The sequence below is a fragment of the Cnephaeus nilssonii genome, assembly GCF_951640355.1.
Source record: "Cnephaeus nilssonii genome assembly, chromosome: 13".
Lineage (NCBI taxonomy): Eukaryota > Metazoa > Chordata > Mammalia > Chiroptera > Vespertilionidae > Cnephaeus > Cnephaeus nilssonii.
Genome location: NC_137084.1, coordinates 677,459 through 693,412, shown reverse-complemented (window position 1 = coordinate 693,412; position 15,954 = coordinate 677,459). Strand labels below are relative to the sequence as shown.

Sequence of the window (15,954 nt, the reverse complement as noted above, 5' to 3'; positions counted from 1 at the left end):
TGTGTCACAGCTAAGGCTGCAATCAGAGGAAAATTTATAGCCTGGAGGTGCCTTTTGGAAGGAAGACTTCACATAAATGAACTGAGTATCACTCCGAATTAAGTCTAAAGAAAGGATGGAGTTGCCCAGGAAGAGGGAACGGATAAACATAAAGGCCACGTCGGGGGACTCGGAAACAAGACGAAAGAGGCGGCGTCTGACAAGAGACCGAATGCCTGATAAAACATAAATCTCTCGTGAGTTTGGTGTGGTGTTTTTTTTTTTCTTTTTTTTTTTAAATAAAAGCAAAACAATAAAGCTCGAAGGAGGGAAAAGAGAGGCAACAGCTACAGGAGGACATAAAATCATCAAGGGGAGACGTGCGTCTACCAAGTGGTGACACCCCCGAACCCCTGGAGGAACGGATCCGCCATGAATAAATTACCCAGAGGCACGGCGAACGGATTCGGAACGCACGACCGTAAAACAGACCAAAGAGAGCCTGGGGTCCTTGAAGACGGGCTCAGGCTCAGGGGACTGACGGCTTCCTCCTGACATTTCACCTTCGAGGGGGCGGCTCCCCGTTCTCGGGTCTGTACCGGGCCACAGAGGGGCCGGCGGACCCCCTTCTGTCAACACCCCGCTCGCACACGCCTGAGGACAGGGCCCTGATCCCCCGCCCCCGGGCGCTGTCGTTTCGGGGGCCAGACATCTGGGGTGGCCTTCCCCAGGCAGAGGAAACGGTGCGGCTTTAATGCTGTGGAGCAGACGGACTTGCAAGGCGGGCGTGGCGGGCGTGCGGGGGGGGGGGGGGCGGGGGGGGGGACGGCTGGCTCATGTCTGCTGTTGAACGCGCACCCACGTCGGTGTCCGGGTAACAGACCCTGAGCAAACGTGTGATGTCGGTGCAGGCCTGCTTCTGGCGGGGTCGAAGGGCGCCCGAGCCTTTAACGTCCACGGAAGAGGCCGCGCCGGTCTCCGGGGAGGCCGCCGTCCGTGAGCTCTTTCCCACAGGAGCGCCTGGGGTGCGCCCACCCGGAGGGCGCGATCAGATGCCTTCGTCCTGAGCGATCAGATAAGCAAAGAACTCCAGCGCCTTAATTTGTATTCCTCTTATCATAATGCAGCTTATCAGCATCTTTTCATCCCTCAGACGGATGGTATTTCCTTTCCTGGGGACTGCTTTTTACAGACGTAAGCCTTTCCCCTCATGATTTACAGGAGCTGTGCGGCACGGCGATAACGCGGGCCCTGGGCCTTTGAAACCAGCGGCCACGCTGTTCCCAGAGGTATTTCTCGTTATTTTCTCGCTTTGCAAAACATCTTTGCTTTGTACGTGTCTCTCCTTGAGGCAGAACGGACACGCCGTGAACTGCATGTGTGTCTGACGTGTGCGATTTGGTCACACTTTTGACACACGAGGAGACCATCGCCGTAGTCAAGGTCAATGGACGTACCACCCCCCCCACTCGAGTTTCCTGAGTCCCGTGGACGCCCCCCCAAAACTGTCCCCAGGCTCCCCCCATCCATAGGCGGCCACTGAATGTATCCCTCTACGGCGGTCTGCATTTTCTGGGTTTTATAGAGGTAAAATAGGACAGTTTGTGCTCTTTTTTTTTTTTTTGTCCTGGCTTTTCTCACTCATAATTATTCGGAGCCCTGCCGCTGCTCAGCCGGTCAGAGCACGTCCCGATTCACCAAGGTTGCGGGTCTGATCCCCCGTCAGGGCGCATACAAGAATCAATCAATGAATGAATGCATCAATACGTGGAACAAACCTCTCTCTCTCTCTCTCTCTCTCATCAATAAAAAATAATGATTACTATTTTGAGATTCACCCAGGCTATTCTGCACATTAACAGTTTATTTCTTTTTTTTTTAAATATATTTTTATTGATTTCAGAGAGGAAGGGAGAGGGAGAGAGAGAGAGAGAGACATCAATGATGAAGAATCACTGATCGGCTGCCTCCTGCACGCCCCGCCCTGGGATCGAGCCCGCAACCAGGGCCTGTGCCCTGACCGGGACCCTTCAGTCCGCAGGCCGACGCTCTATCCACGGAGCCACGCCAGCAGGGCCATGAAGAGTCTACTCCTTTGTTTCTGAGCACACTCCATTGCACGGATAGGCTACAACTTTAAAAAACGTTCCAAGCTGCTGGCTTGTGGGTTTCCAGTTTCCCTAAACCTGCCACGCGCTCCTGTGAGGGGTGGGGGCGTGCGTCTCCTCGCTCCCCGGCCAGCCGAGTGCGGGAGGGGGTGGTGTCAGCCTGACCTCCCGTCCGCTCGCCCACAGTGCACCTGCCAGGCTCAGACGGGGGCCTGGGCCAAGCAGGGCTGCGGGCGCCGCACGGGGAGCTGGGGCCGCACCCTTCCCCCCACGCCAGGCTCTCCACGCCACGCCCTGGGCAACCCTCGGGGCGAGGCTCGACGCCGAGGGCCGCTGACGGTCGGCCTCGCTGGGGAAGAGGACCGGCCGGGCAGAGCCGCACGCCAGGCGCCGACCTCCCGGGCACGGGCGCCTCATCAGCATTCGGTGGGCGCGCCGTGCGCTGGGCAACGCACGGCTGAATGGACGCAGCGCCGGCTCCGCAGTCGGCCGGCGGAGGAGGCCTCTCCCCGCGCCCAACCTGCCCATTAGCATCCGCAGAAAGCCCCCATTTGCATCCCAACAATGGCCCTGCCCCCAAGCCCAGCCGCGGGGCACCGGGCATCTGTGGGCACAATCGTCCTTTGTGCCCGCTCCGGCAGCAGCGGGAGCACGTCCCGGCCTCACCGGCGACGCGGCTGGGCCAGAGCCACAGCCAGAGGCACGTGACGCGGCCACGGCAGCCTGGGGCCCCGCGGGGTGGGTGCCCGGCTCCGTCCTGCCCGCCTGACTCCCAGGACGACTCCCACGGGGCAGTGCCCCTCCCCCGGCACAGCGGCTGAGCCCCCCCCCACCCCCCCCAGCGCACTGCCAGCCTCCTGCCAGGGACAATCACGAGGTACAGAGGACACAGCGGGTCCTCTGCCCGTGAGCCCAGTGCTGGTGGGCCGGGCACGGCGCCCGTGGGTGCGGAGGGTGAAGGACAGGCTCGGCCACGCTGGGACAATGGCCCCGTCCTCACGCAGGGCCTCGGCGCCCCGGCTGGAAGCAGGGGCAGGACTCTGAGGCGACGTCGGGCCAGCAGGCCAGTGCCAGGCCCTGGGACCCCTGAGCCCACCCGGCGACCGCAGGGTCCTGGGCAGGAGTGGGCAGGGGTCCGAGCCGCGCCCGGGCCCCGCGCAGCCTCCCGGGAGGGGCTCACCGGCACTGTCGTAGCCGTCCGCCGAGAAGGGGTCCAGCCGCCGCTCCTCCGAGGCGAGGTCACACGTGATCTGAGGGACCGTGAGCGTCTTCTCTCCCGGACTCAGCCCGTTGTCCTTGTCCAGTTTGAACTTTTTTTTCTTTACCTAAAAAACCAACAACAAAAACCACGCAGACAATAAATGGGCGGCTCATGGGAGTCTCCCGCCAGCCTCAGAACGCCGGGCCAGGGCCCCGGCCCCAGCACCCTCCCACCCACAGGGCTCGGCCCAGTCTCAGCCCTGAGAGCTCACTCCGGGGGCGGGTGGACGGACAGACGGAGAGGCACACGCCAGGGCCTGGGGACCAGGGCTGGGGCCCCAGGAGGCTCGAGCACGTGAGGGGGGATCTACGGGGCCTTGTGCCGGCGGAAGGAAGGCCGCAGGCCGCGTGGGGCCCTGGGAGAAGGTTCTGGCCGAGGGACGGCGGTGCAGACGCTGCAGAGGGAGCTGGACACTGAGGCGGGTCCCCCAGGGAGGGCGTGGGCCGCAGCGGGGCCACCCACCCGCCGCCCCCCACTGCAGCCAAACCTGCCCGGAGCCCCCCCCCCCCCCCCCCCCCCCCGCTATCCTGGCTGTGACCTCAGCCCAACACCGGGGCCCCTCAAGGGCCTTCTCCCACAGCTGTCCCGCCTGGGGACCCCCTCTGGCCCGCCCGCCGTGGCCTTGAGTCTGGGGACACGGGTGGCGGGGTCGAGCATGGATGTCCCCCCAGTGCCCGGGGCTGACCCGCACAGTCCCCGCCTGCCGGCGCTGGCCCGTCCTGGGAGGGGGGAGGGGGGGCGGGTACCATGGCCGACTTCTTGGGCCGGGGGCTGGGGGAGAGCAGCGCGTGGCTGTGGCCGCGGGGCAGCTTCCGCACGTAGATCTTCCAGGTGGCGGAATCGGGGTTCTCGGCCGCGTAGCACCTCCACGCCGTCTGGAACCGGAGGGAGAGGCTGTCACCTGCCGAACCGTCCGCGGGGGGGCGGGGGGGGGCACTGCGGAAGCTGCAGCCCCGATCCCGCCATGCCCCCACCCACACCTCCCTTGCCAGGCCCTCGCCTCCCCAGCCCCCCAGGCGGCGGGCAGACGCCTCGCACCGGGGCTGCAGCCCAGACCAGAGGCCTTGGCTGTGGCTGCGTCTCCCTGAGGTGGCACAGTGAGGGCAGGGGCGGGGCGGGCAGAGCCGAACGGCTGGGCTCCCTCCCGCGAGGATGCCGGGGGCTGTGGGCACCAGGCAGGGCAGGAGGAGCGGCCCGGGGCCGGCGGGAGGCGGGCTGAGTGGCCAGGAGGCAGAGCCCCTGAGGCCCCGGTGCCCACTCTGGACGGGACGACGCGTAGGAGGGCGGCCACGGGAGCCTGTGGGGGGGATGAGGTGGGCGGTGCTGGCTGGGGGGGTCCTGGGGCAGGGACACCACCTGTGGGGGGACCCCACGCCCACTGGCACTCAGCACCGTGCCTGCGGGGACGGCCGACACGCTGAGGCCGCGGAGCCCCGGGCCCTGACCCCCGGGCGCCGGGCGGCACTCACCTGGATGAGCGAGGCCGCCGCCGGGATCTGCCGGTTGAAGTGCTTCTGCCGCTGCTTCTGCTGCACCTTCAGGGCGAACCCGGAGCCGAGGATCCCCTGGGAGACGGGCCGCTCAGCCGCGTGGTGCCGGCCCCGCGGAGGGGACACCCAGGAGGGGGACACCCAGGAGGAGGAGGACACCCAGGAGGGGGACACCCAGGAGGGGGACACCCAGGAGGGGGACACCCAGGAGAAGGACACCCAGGAGGAGGAGGACACCCAGGAGGGGGACACCCAGGAGGGGAACACCCAGGAGGAGGGGGACACCCAGGAGGGGGACACCCACGAGGGGGACACCCACGAGGGGAACACCCAGGAGGATACCCAGGAGGAGGACACCCAGGAGGACACCCAGGAGGACACCCAGGAGGACACCCAGGAGGGGTACACCCAGGAGGAGGACACCCAGGAGGACACCCAGGAGGACACCCAGGAGGGGGACACCCAGGAGGGGGACACCCAGGAGGGGGACACCCAGGAGGAGGACACCCAGGAGGAGGACACCCAGGAGGAGGGGGACACCCAGGAGGGGGACACCCAGGAGGGGGACACCCAGGAGGGGGACACCCAGGAGGAGGGGGACACCCAGGAGGGGGACACCCAGGAGGGGGACACCCAGGAGGATACCCAGGAGGAGGACACCCAGGAGGACACCCAGGAGGGGGACACCCAGGAGGGGGACACCCAGGAGGGGGACACCCACGAGGGGAACACCCAGGAGGATACCCAGGAGGAGGACACCCAGGAGGACACCCAGGAGGACACCCAGGAGGGGGACACCCAGGAGGGGTACACCCAGGAGGAGGACACCAGGAGGACACCCAGGAGGACACCCAGGAGGGGGACACCCAGGAGGGGGACACCCAGGAGGGGGACACCCAGGAGGAGGACACCCAGGAGGAGGGGGACACCCAGGAGGGGGACACCCAGGAGGGGGACACCCAGGAGGAGGACACCCAGGAGGAGGACACCCAGGAGGAGGGGGACACCCAGGAGGGGGACACCCAGGAGGGGGACACCCAGGAGGGGGACACCCAGGAGGAGGGGGACACCCAGGAGGGGGACACCCAGGAGGGGGACACCCAGGAGGATACCCAGGAGGAGGACACCCAGGAGGACACCCAGGAGGACACCCAGGAGGACACCCAGGAGGGGGACACCCAGGAGGGGGACACCCAGGAGGAGGACACCCAGGAGGAGGACACCCAGGAGGAGGGGGACACCCAGGAGGGGGACACCCAGGAGGGGGACACCCAGGAGGGGGACACCCAGGAGGAGGGGGACACCCAGGAGGGGGACACCCAGGAGGGGGACACCCAGGAGGACACCCAGGAGGGGTACACCCAGGAGGGGGACACCCAGGAGGGGGACACCCAGGAGGGGGACACCCAGGAGGGGGACACCCAGGAGGGCAGACGGCAGGGACCGGCTCCTCACGCGGGGAGCCCCCGTCTGCAGAGGGTCCAGGCGTACGAGACACGTGCACACACACAACACTGCACTGTGGCTGTGACGTGTGCGCTCCATGTACAGCATCCACAACACACACGCAATGCGTGTGCACCACATACACACAGGACACAGGTACAGACACAACATGTGCCGGGCGCAAAGCATATGCAAATACACACGATGCATGCACCCGTGAGACACACATACACACACATTCCACATGCACACCCCACACGGTACACACACCACACAGTGTGCACGCACACATACGCACACACGCGTGCACACGCAGCATGCACCCGATTTACCCCTGGGCTGTGGGTCTGGGAAGGATGTGGACCCCTCCCAGGCCACAGTGCAGGGCCACGAGCTCCCTCACCAGGTACCCAAAGGGCAGCCGCGATTGGGGTTCACCCTACCCGTTGGGGACTGAATAAGCAGGCTGCACCCCAGGGTGCGGGGAAAGGCCCTCTCCAGCCGCCTCTCCACTGGGGCCGGGCAGGAAGCTGGGCTTCTCGTGTTTTCCCCACTAAGCAGTCTGCTCACAGCAGGACCTCGCACACAGTGGGGACCCCGCACACAGTAGGGCCCTGCACACAGTGGGACCCCTACACACAGCAGGGACCCTACACACAGTGGGGCCCTGCACACAGTGGGACCCCTACACACAGTGGGGACACAGCACACAGTGGGGCCCCACACACAGTGGGGACCCTGCACACAGTGGGGACCCTGCACACAGTGGGGATCCTATACACAGTGGGGATCCTGCACACAGCAGGGGACGTACACACAGCAGGGACCCTACACACAGTGGGGCCCTGCACACAGTGGGGCCCCCGCACACAGTGGGGATCCTATACACAGTGGGGATCCTGCACACAGTGGGGCCCCTGCACACAGTGGGGATCCTATACACAGTGGGGATCCTGCACACAGTGGGGCCCCCGCACACAGTGGGGCCCTGCACACAGTGGGGCCCTACACACAGCAGGGACCCTACACACAGTGGGGCCCCTACACACAGTGGGGCCCTGCACACAGTGGGGCCCTACACACAGCAGGGACCCTACACACAGTGGGGCCCCTACACACAGTGGGGCCCTGCACACAGTGGGGACACAGCACACAGTGGGGCCCCCGCACACAGTGGGGCCCTGCACACAGTGGGGATCCTGCACACAGTGGGGATCCTACACACAGTGGGCCCCCGCACACAGTGGGGCCCTGCACACAGTGCGGCCCTGCACACAGTGGGGATCCTACACACAGTGGGGCCCCCGCACACAGTGGGGCCCTGCACACAGTGGGGCCCGCACACAGTGGGGCCCTGCTGGCCGGGAGCCCGGGGGAGGCTGGGGAGCAGCGGCGACGCCCGTGCGGAGCACCTACCGCTGGGAGCGCGAAGAAGGAGATGGCGAAGACGGAGAAGCAGGAGGCGATGGTCTTCCCGACCCACGTCTGGGGCACCTTGTCCCCGTAGCCGATGGTGGTGACCGTGACCTGTGCGGGAGGTGGGGGCGACAGTGGTCAGCGGTCCAGGCCCCAGAATCCAGACACGGGCATCTGTCTCCCTACACCACCTCCACCCCACGGGCAGGGGCAGGCGGTCTCTGCCGGACTCCTCGTGTGCTGCCCTACTAAGTGGTCTGCTCACAGTGGGGACCCTGCCTGGCCAGTGCACACGGGGTGGTCGGGATCTCCACGCCGCTCCTGGGCCCGCTCACCGGGTGGGCACGGGGCCTGGCGCCAATGGACACGCAGGCCTCCCGCCTCCCGCCCGCGCCTGCCTCATCCTGGGGAGGCTGCCCCAGGCCACCTACGTCGCTGAGCACGGCCCCCCGGAGGCCGGCCCGCGACAGAGCCGGACGGATGACACGCACTTCCTGACGCCACCAGCACCACATGTTTCTGGGTCCTTTCCTCCCCGAGAAGCAGCCGCAGCCCCGTCCTCCCGTCTGGGGGCCTCCGTCCCCATCCCAGGCTGCGGAGTGACAGCGGGCTGGGGCTCCCCCCCTGCGGCCAGCCTCCTGCTGCCACCTGAGTCCCCCGCCCCCCCGCCTGGGCTCCAGCGTGAGCTGACGGTGACGTGCTGTAGGGACTCCGGAGCCCACCCGCCCAGGCCCGAGCTGCCCCCCGAGTCTGGGATTTCCAGGACCTGGCTCGAGCCTGGCCAGGAGACCGAGGATGCCCCAGCACCCACTGCCCGGCGGGCACAGCTCACACCTGCACGCAGGACAGCAGGCTCGGGGCCCAGTGTCCCTGCGGCTCCGGGGCCGTGGGAGACCCCCTGGCCGGCCCTGTCGCCCGTGGACCAGCCGGCCTGTGCCTGGGCAGCGGCTTCTCCCTGTGGGAGGCCAGGCCAGCAAGCGGCCTCCACAGCCTGAGGTCCGCGGGGACCTCCCTTCCATCCGGGCCCCGCCCCCGCCTCCCGCCCAGGCCGTGTGGGAGCGGGGACATGGAGGCAGGGCCTGGCAGGCCCCTGAGCAGCCTCTGTCCGCCTGAAGGTGAGGCCCTCACAGGCCCATGTGGCACCGTGACTGCGCAGAACCGCGGGAGCGAGGCGAGGCCGGCAGGAACCGGGGCTGGGGGAGGCTGGGCCTCGGAAGACATGGCACGTCCCAGGCCAGCCCGGCGCTGGCCCTGCAGGCCCCTCGCGCGCACTCGCAAACCTTCCTACGCAGGCGGACATCACGCACGTGCAGAGCGGTGCAAGGGCCTGGCGTGCAGGACGGCCACACGGCACACACGTGCATGCCTAGCACACACACACGCACACACGGCATGGCAAGGTCACACAGAGCGGCTGCTGCCAGGTCGAGCCTGACACCCGGGCACGCTCAGACCCAGGCCCTCGCACCCATGTCGCATGCGCACGCACCTCGCACCTCGCACCTCGAGCAGGGCCCGGGGGCCTCAGGGCGGAGACAGACCGGCTGAGGGCGGGTGGCAGATAAGGGGACCCTGGGGGAGCCCAGGCCCCAGGCCCCCTTGTCGGCGGGGTGTCCTCCCGGGAGGGCCTGGGCCCCACGTGGGACGCCTGGGCCGCAGCTGCCTCTCCAGGGCCGGGCACTGGGAGCAAAGGCAGCTTTGGGGCTGCAAACGGGCCGCCCCCCCGCCCCCCGCCCCCCGGCACTGCCCCGCCCGCTCTGGGAGGCGAGGCCGCTCTCAGGAGTTGGTTTTATTACGCAAACAGATGCTATTAGCGTGTAAGGAGCGTCTCTTACTTTAGTGAGTTACTACGGAGGCATTTAACAGTTCCTCAGTTTCCCTCTGTGCTCAGGCCAACGGATAGAACCCGCGTGCGCACACGTCCTGGGGGGACTTCGATCGCTAAGAGTAAAAAGCTCCGACTAGGGCTGCACGGCAGGGGACCTAGGCGACGAGGCTGCAGGGAGCCCGGTGGTGGGGGGACACCCACACCTGGGCACAAAGGTTGGGGGCGCCCGGAGACTCAAAAACATGTAACACAACCTTCGAAACGACCAAAATTCCTGCAAAAACCCACAGGGAAGGAGGGGAGGGAGGGAGGGAGGGCTATGGGGGCAGCGGGAGCGGGTGGCGGGCGAGGGGCCTGAGACCACCCCCCCACCCACCACCCCGAGCAGAGAGAGCCCGGCTGGGCCCTCGTGCAGGTCCCGCCCAGGCCGGGCCCACGCCGTCCGCGAGGTGCAGGGGCTGCCTGCTGGCTGGTCAGCACAGGTTGGGGTGCCCGGGCCGGGGGTCCCCCAGCCCCCACGGAGAGCACAGGCCCAGAGCTGGGGACGCGGGGCCCTCGGCCCCTGTCACAGACCCTCTTTGTCAAGTTAACGACGTCCTCCCGCCTCTGAGGAAACGGCCGTCCCCACGGCTGTTTGTTTTTCCGGAGCTCGCAGACACAGGCAGCTCAGGAATGGGCCCTCCAGCCGCCTGCTCGGGGCTCGCCCCCTACGCGGCACGCTAGAATGCAGATCGGCACGTCCGCGCGGCCCACAGACCCGGGGCGGGGGGGGGGGGGGGGGGGACACGGTACGGCCACCGCGGCCTCGCACGGGCGCCGGGCCGCTCAGACGTGGCCGCACGGACCCGGCAGGCCCGTCCTGGGGCCGCGTCCTCCCACGAGCTTCTGCTGCTCCGCTTCCCTCTCGAAGGACGGGACGCGAGAGGCCGGCCGGCCCCACCCGCGCCCCACGCGCTCCGCTGAGGCCGCCCTCCTGGGCCCGAAACCTGGACCCCGCCGGGCGGGAGGTCGGCCCGCGGCCACCCCACGGGCCGGATGCATCTGGGACTGGCACGGCCATCTTCCCGGGGGGAGGGGTGGCCAAGAGCAGGGCCCTTCGGGGCTCCCACGGGTGGCACGTCCACGCGACAAACTGGCGCCGATGCCCTGAGTGAGGGGAAACTGAGGCCGGGGGGCAGGCTCACCGCGGGGAAGTGACTGAGCGGGCGTGACCGAGGCCGGCCCAGCCCCAGACGCCACACCCGGATGCCAGGAAGGCCGGGCAGCAGAGCGGAGGCCAGCGGCCGCCCCCCTCCCAGTCCAGCCTCACCCAGCCTGCAGCCCCCCACCTGCCCAGAGGAGGCGGGGGGGGGGCAGGACCCTCAGGCCAGAGGGCGAGGGAGTGTGATTGGACCCTGGCAGCCACAGACACGTCCGTGTGAGTTAGCTTGCTTTGGGCCCATCCTGAGCGTCTGGCTTCGGGCCCGGCCAGAGGAGCTGGGACGGGTAACGGCCCCCTAAGCGTACAACCAGCCGTTACCGCGTCCTCGCTGGGCGCCCGGTGCCCCAGCCTCTCTGAGCTCTCCCTCACGTCGCTCTCCGACGGGTGCATCTTATACCCATTTCACAGATGGGCCCAGAGAGGGGGCGTGAGCCGCCAAGGCCACACAGCGGGTCCGCGGTGGAGCTCAGATGCCGCCCCGCGTCTGGCGTCGGCCCCAGGCTCCTGCCCACGCGGTCACGGCGCCGCTTCCTGTCTCGCTGTCTCCTGGTGCCGCCATCGCCCCTTCCCCTCGCTGCCACGTGCTGACCCCGCCCCAAAGAGAACCAACCCCGCGTGCCACCCTCCCTGCGCCCCCGGTGTCCGCAGGGGCAGGAGAGGAAGCGCCTTGTAAACTCCTACCCATCCTGCAAAACCCGGCTGCAAAAGCCCTTCCTGGGGGCGGGCTCTCTGGCGAGGCTCCCAGAATCCACAGGGACCTCCCACTAGACGGTCCACAGGCACAGGGTGTGCGGGGCCCACACGTCCTCCCAGGCTCCCCCAGAGCCGCGGCCGGCAAACTGCGGCTCGCGAGCCACAGGCGGCTCTTTGGCCCCTTGAGTGTGGCTCTCCCACAAAACACCACGGCCTGGGCGAGTCTATGTTGAAGAGGTGGCGTTAGAAGAAGTCTAAGTTTAAAAAATGTGGCTCTCAAAAGAAGTGTCAGTCGTCGTGCTGTTGCTATTTGGCTCTGTGGACGAATGAGTTTGCCGACCGCGGCCCCAGAGGAAGGGCCCTGGATGGGGGGCTCTGAGCGCGGGGGTGGGGGCCTGGGGCCTCCGTTTCCCCAGCTCCAAGGAGGTCCTGACCCTGGCCCCACCCAGGGCTTATGGGTGAGTGTCTGGGGGGCCCTGTCCTCACGCAGGCGCCCACTCGGCTCCAGAGCCCTCTGACCTCCCCCCCCCCCGCCCCCCCCCCCCCCCGCCCCCGCCAGGATGCAAGGCAGCCCGTGAGGCCGGAGCCTGCGGGAGCCGCGGTGGAGGAGGGCGGGCAGGGAGTCAGACCGGTGGAAATGGCGGCCGAGAGGCAGGCGGCTGCCCGCGCTTCCACGCTGGACTCTAAATTTAGATCCGGGAAACCAGAGCCCAGCGGCCTCCGACCGGAGACCCCGGGGCACGGAACAGAGGCGCCGTGTGTCAGAGCCGTCCCCGCCGCCCCGGCTTGAACACACACACTCGCGTTTTGTTCCAGGGGCAGAGGGAAAAGTCTCCCACCCTCCCACACCCAGCGGCCGGGCGTGGGGCGCCGCACGTGGTGGGGGGCGGGGAGCGCTCGCACCACAGGGGCGTCCCCACCTCAGAGGGGGGACGGGGGGCCCCTTCGCTGCAGTGTGGGAACTCGGGGGGGGGGGCGGGCAGCACCGTCCCAGGAAGTCCACGGGACGCCTGCTGTCCGTCCTGGCTGAACAGTGACCCCGAAACGTGTGTCCGCCCGAACCCGCGGCGTGTGAGCGCCCCTGGGAACAGGGCCCTTGTCCGGGAGGCTAAGGAAGGGGGACCCCGTGACCCCGACCAAAGGTGAGCGTCCCCGTAGGAGACAAAATGTGGCCACATGCCCAGAGGGTCCTGGAGAGCATGCGGCTGCTGTGTAAGACCCCGTGGGGGACCCCGGGACTCCGGGAGACCAACACCCCACTGCCCGATGCCAGGCAGAGCCCCCCCGAGGCACCGGCTCATTCATTCATTCGTTCACCCAGCTATCACCAGGGCTGACGGCCCGCGGGGACCACGCGGCCTCCTGGCTCCAGAGGAGATGCAGTGCACAGCCCTCCCCAGGCCCTGTTGTTGGGTCTGCCCCCCACGCCTGAGCAGCCGGTCTGGCTCCTGGGCGGCCCCAGCCTGCAGATCAGAAATGGCCCGGCCGGTGATCCTCGCCCTGTCCGGGGTCTGGGGGCCTCACTACCCATTGGGTCGGAGCCCCCCCCCCCGCCCCCCCGTCTCTCAGGGCTGGGCAGGGGGAGGAGGTGCCGGCACGCACGGGGGGTGGACGCAGCCGGGACACAGGAAACCGATGCGCAGCAACTGCGCGGCCACAGATGCCGCTGGCCGGGAGCCCCAGCCAGGCCGCGCTGTTTGTCCGAGACGCGCCAGGAACACAGCCCATAACTCAAGCCGCGGGGGCACCCGGACAGCTGCAGGGGCAGCCGCTGCGATGAATGGGAGCCGTTTGCCCCCGGGCCCGGGGTGTCAGGGGCCCAGGCGGCCCAGGGCCCAGCGGGAACAATGGCCAGGCCAGGGCCCACGGTGGCCGAGGCTGGGGCTGCAGCTGACGGCGAGGCCCGGGGCACCGGTGCCAAGCCGGGCACAAAGGGGCCGTTTTCCTGGCCGGCGGGCGGATGTTTGCACAGGTGTGGGAGTGGGCGCGCCGCCGTGCCGAGGGCGGGGGCAGGGGGGCCGCGCTGCCCGCAGCTCCAGGAGCCGGGAGGAGGTGGGGGCAGCACCACGCCGGGCGCCCGGGTCGGCCGAGCCTCGGCCTTCGCCCACGTGCTGCTGGCCCTGGGAACCCTCTACTCCTCACCAAGCTGGTGGCCCTCGGCCCACCGCAGGCCAGCTCGCTGCTGAGGGCGAAGCCCCCACCAAGCCTGCGGGGGCTGCCCCCCTGGACCTGGGGGGCACAGACCTAAGGGAGGGAGGGCAGCCAGGGCCGGAACCGGGGCCGTGCCCACCCAGAGCCGGGTCAGCATGCCCTTGCCTTCGCTGAGCAGCCTGGCCTGTTGGAAGCTTCCAGAAAACACACCGATTCGACCGATGTCAGGAGCCCTGTCTGGGAGCCCGGCCTCATGGGTGGGGACCCGGGAGCAGCAAAGGGGCGTGCCTGCCTGGAACCAAGAGCGCCCTCTGCCCCCCGGACCATCTGAGAGGGGCGCCCGCTGGGGGGGAGGGTGGGGAGCCCTGGAGAGCGGGGGCCCTCCTTCTTGGAAGGAGAAACACGTGGGGGCTGGCACAGGCCCTGCCCCTGCCCAGTGCCCCTGGGACCTGTGCTGTCCCCAAGGCCTGGGCCCACCTCCTGCAGGCTGCCACCCTCCCGTCTCCCTGGTCCGACCAGGCCTGGGCACCCCCTCCCCCCCCCCCCCCCCGCCAGCTCAGGGGCTCCCGCTCGGCCACAAGCCTCCTAGGCCGCGAGCTCATGTGGCCCCAGAGTGCTGTGCCCCGGGGAAGGGGTGTGGGAGACCCGGCTGCACCCCTGGCCCCCGCAGCGGGTGGCCGGCTGGCCCTCACACGCACAGCCATGCGCAGACGGCGTTTCCGGCTTTGGGGCCGGAGTCCCCATCAATGAGGCGTCGAGTCTTGAGAAACCAGGCCCCGGGGGGGGGGGGCGCGGGGGGAGCAGAGGCCGTGCAGCCCCCACCACACAGACCGCCCGCCCGAGCCCCACCTACCACGCCCCACCACAGGGCATCGGCGTAGCTGCCAAACTCCACGCGGCCCGCCTCGTTCACGGCGTCCTTCTCGGCCAGGTACACGAAGTAGGAGGAGAAGATGAGGCCCAGGAAGCCGATGTACAGGGTGGTGATCAGCTCCTGGGGGAGAGGGGCGGGTCAGCGGGCAGCGCGGGCGGCGGCGGGCCGGGGAGGGTGCCGCACGCCGGCCGCCAGGCCCCACGGCACCCAGACAGGGACACGCCATCTCCGCCACGTCTCCCACGCGGACCCTGCACTGCTCAACGGCTATTTCTCACAACTCTGGTCCAAGACCGCTGTGGGGCCCTCCCCCAGGAGCTGGGCAGGCCCCGCCACCGCCTGGGCACACGGTCTGGGCGGCACGGGCTTCCCTGACGCCCGGTTCTCCTCCTGTGGCTCCGAGGGCCAGGCGGGGACACGGGAGCAGCAATGGTACGCGCCTGCCTGGAACCGCGAGCCCCCGGACCTTCCCCACGTGGCCCGTCTCCCTCTCCTCGGCCCGACAGCCCCTTGTCCCCACCCGGGAGGAATGTGGGCGCCTCATCAGACTGGCAGGCCCGGATGCCAGCCACAGGCCACTGCCCCGCCCCACCCCCGCCCCGCCCCGGCCCACCTGGCGGTGGATGAAGACCACGGAGCCCAGCAGCCTCCAGGTGCCGCCCTGGCGGTCCACGTGCAGCATCCGCAGGATCTGGAGGAAGCGGATGCCCCTGCGAAGGAGAAGCCTGTGTCCCCGCCGGGCAGGTCCCCGCCGGCCGCGCCCCACAGCCCCCGGGCGCCTCCCTCCAACCTGGCCGTGAGCCCGCCACTCACCGCAGTCCACCCCCTGGCCCCTCGCCCTTCCTCGAGCCCGGGCCAGACCTGCACGGTCCTCCCCTCCCCCCCCAGGCCGCCTCCGGCCGGACCCCTCCAGTTGATGGAGGAGCAGACTGAGGTCCCGGCAGCGAGTGAGAGCCCGGGCCGGGCCGGGATCCCTAACTCAGCTCAGGGGGGGCCCGATCCCGGCCGAGCGCCTGCAGCCGGCATACCTGATGGCCGAGGTGGCGAACACCTGCCCCTTGGAGCCCACGCAGAGGACCACCATGGAGGCCACGACCACGATGAGGTCTGCGGGCGGAGAGTTCCCGCGTCACAGCCCGGCCGCTGGCCCCGCGGAAAGAGCCGGTGGCTGGTGGGACCGGGTCCCACAAAGGGACTGTCCCAGGCACCTGCCGAGCCCACCGCCCACCCCAGGCCGGCCCGCAGGCTGCTGAGGGCAGCAGGCAGGCACCCTGCTGTGCCGAGCGCGCCCCGAACCCCTGTCCCGGGAGCAGCGCCTGAGGGCGGGGGGGGGGGGGGGCTGGGCGCTGAGGCCGGCCCCTGTGCTGGGGGACCTGGAGGGCACCCGCTGGCCTCGGGTCCTGCCTGTCGGGGCCGTGGAGCCCGGGGACTCCCCCGGAGGCGCTCAGGATGGGGGTCTGCCCGGCCCGACCCGCCCTTCCTGGGGCGCTGGCCTGGAATCTCGGGG

General features: G+C 68.9%; 1 protein-coding gene across 4 annotated transcripts in view; it reads right to left on the bottom strand.

Moving 5' to 3' along the window:
• Window positions 1-15,954, bottom strand: part of KCNQ1 (potassium voltage-gated channel subfamily Q member 1) — a 224,877-nt gene that overhangs the window by 165,099 nt on the left and 43,824 nt on the right. For all 4 annotated transcript variants that reach the window (XM_079788850.1, XM_079788852.1, XM_079788851.1 and 1 more), the window contains exons 4-10: window positions 15,476-15,554; window positions 15,061-15,157; window positions 14,427-14,567; window positions 7,701-7,811; window positions 4,818-4,913; window positions 4,095-4,223; window positions 3,268-3,412 (exon numbers count right to left, since the gene is read on the bottom strand). In XM_079788850.1, the coding sequence (XP_079644976.1) occupies window positions 3,268-3,412; window positions 4,095-4,223; window positions 4,818-4,913; window positions 7,701-7,811; window positions 14,427-14,567; window positions 15,061-15,157; window positions 15,476-15,554 (798 nt within the window). The remainder of the gene's footprint in view (window positions 1-3,267; window positions 3,413-4,094; window positions 4,224-4,817; window positions 4,914-7,700; window positions 7,812-14,426; window positions 14,568-15,060; window positions 15,158-15,475; window positions 15,555-15,954) is intronic.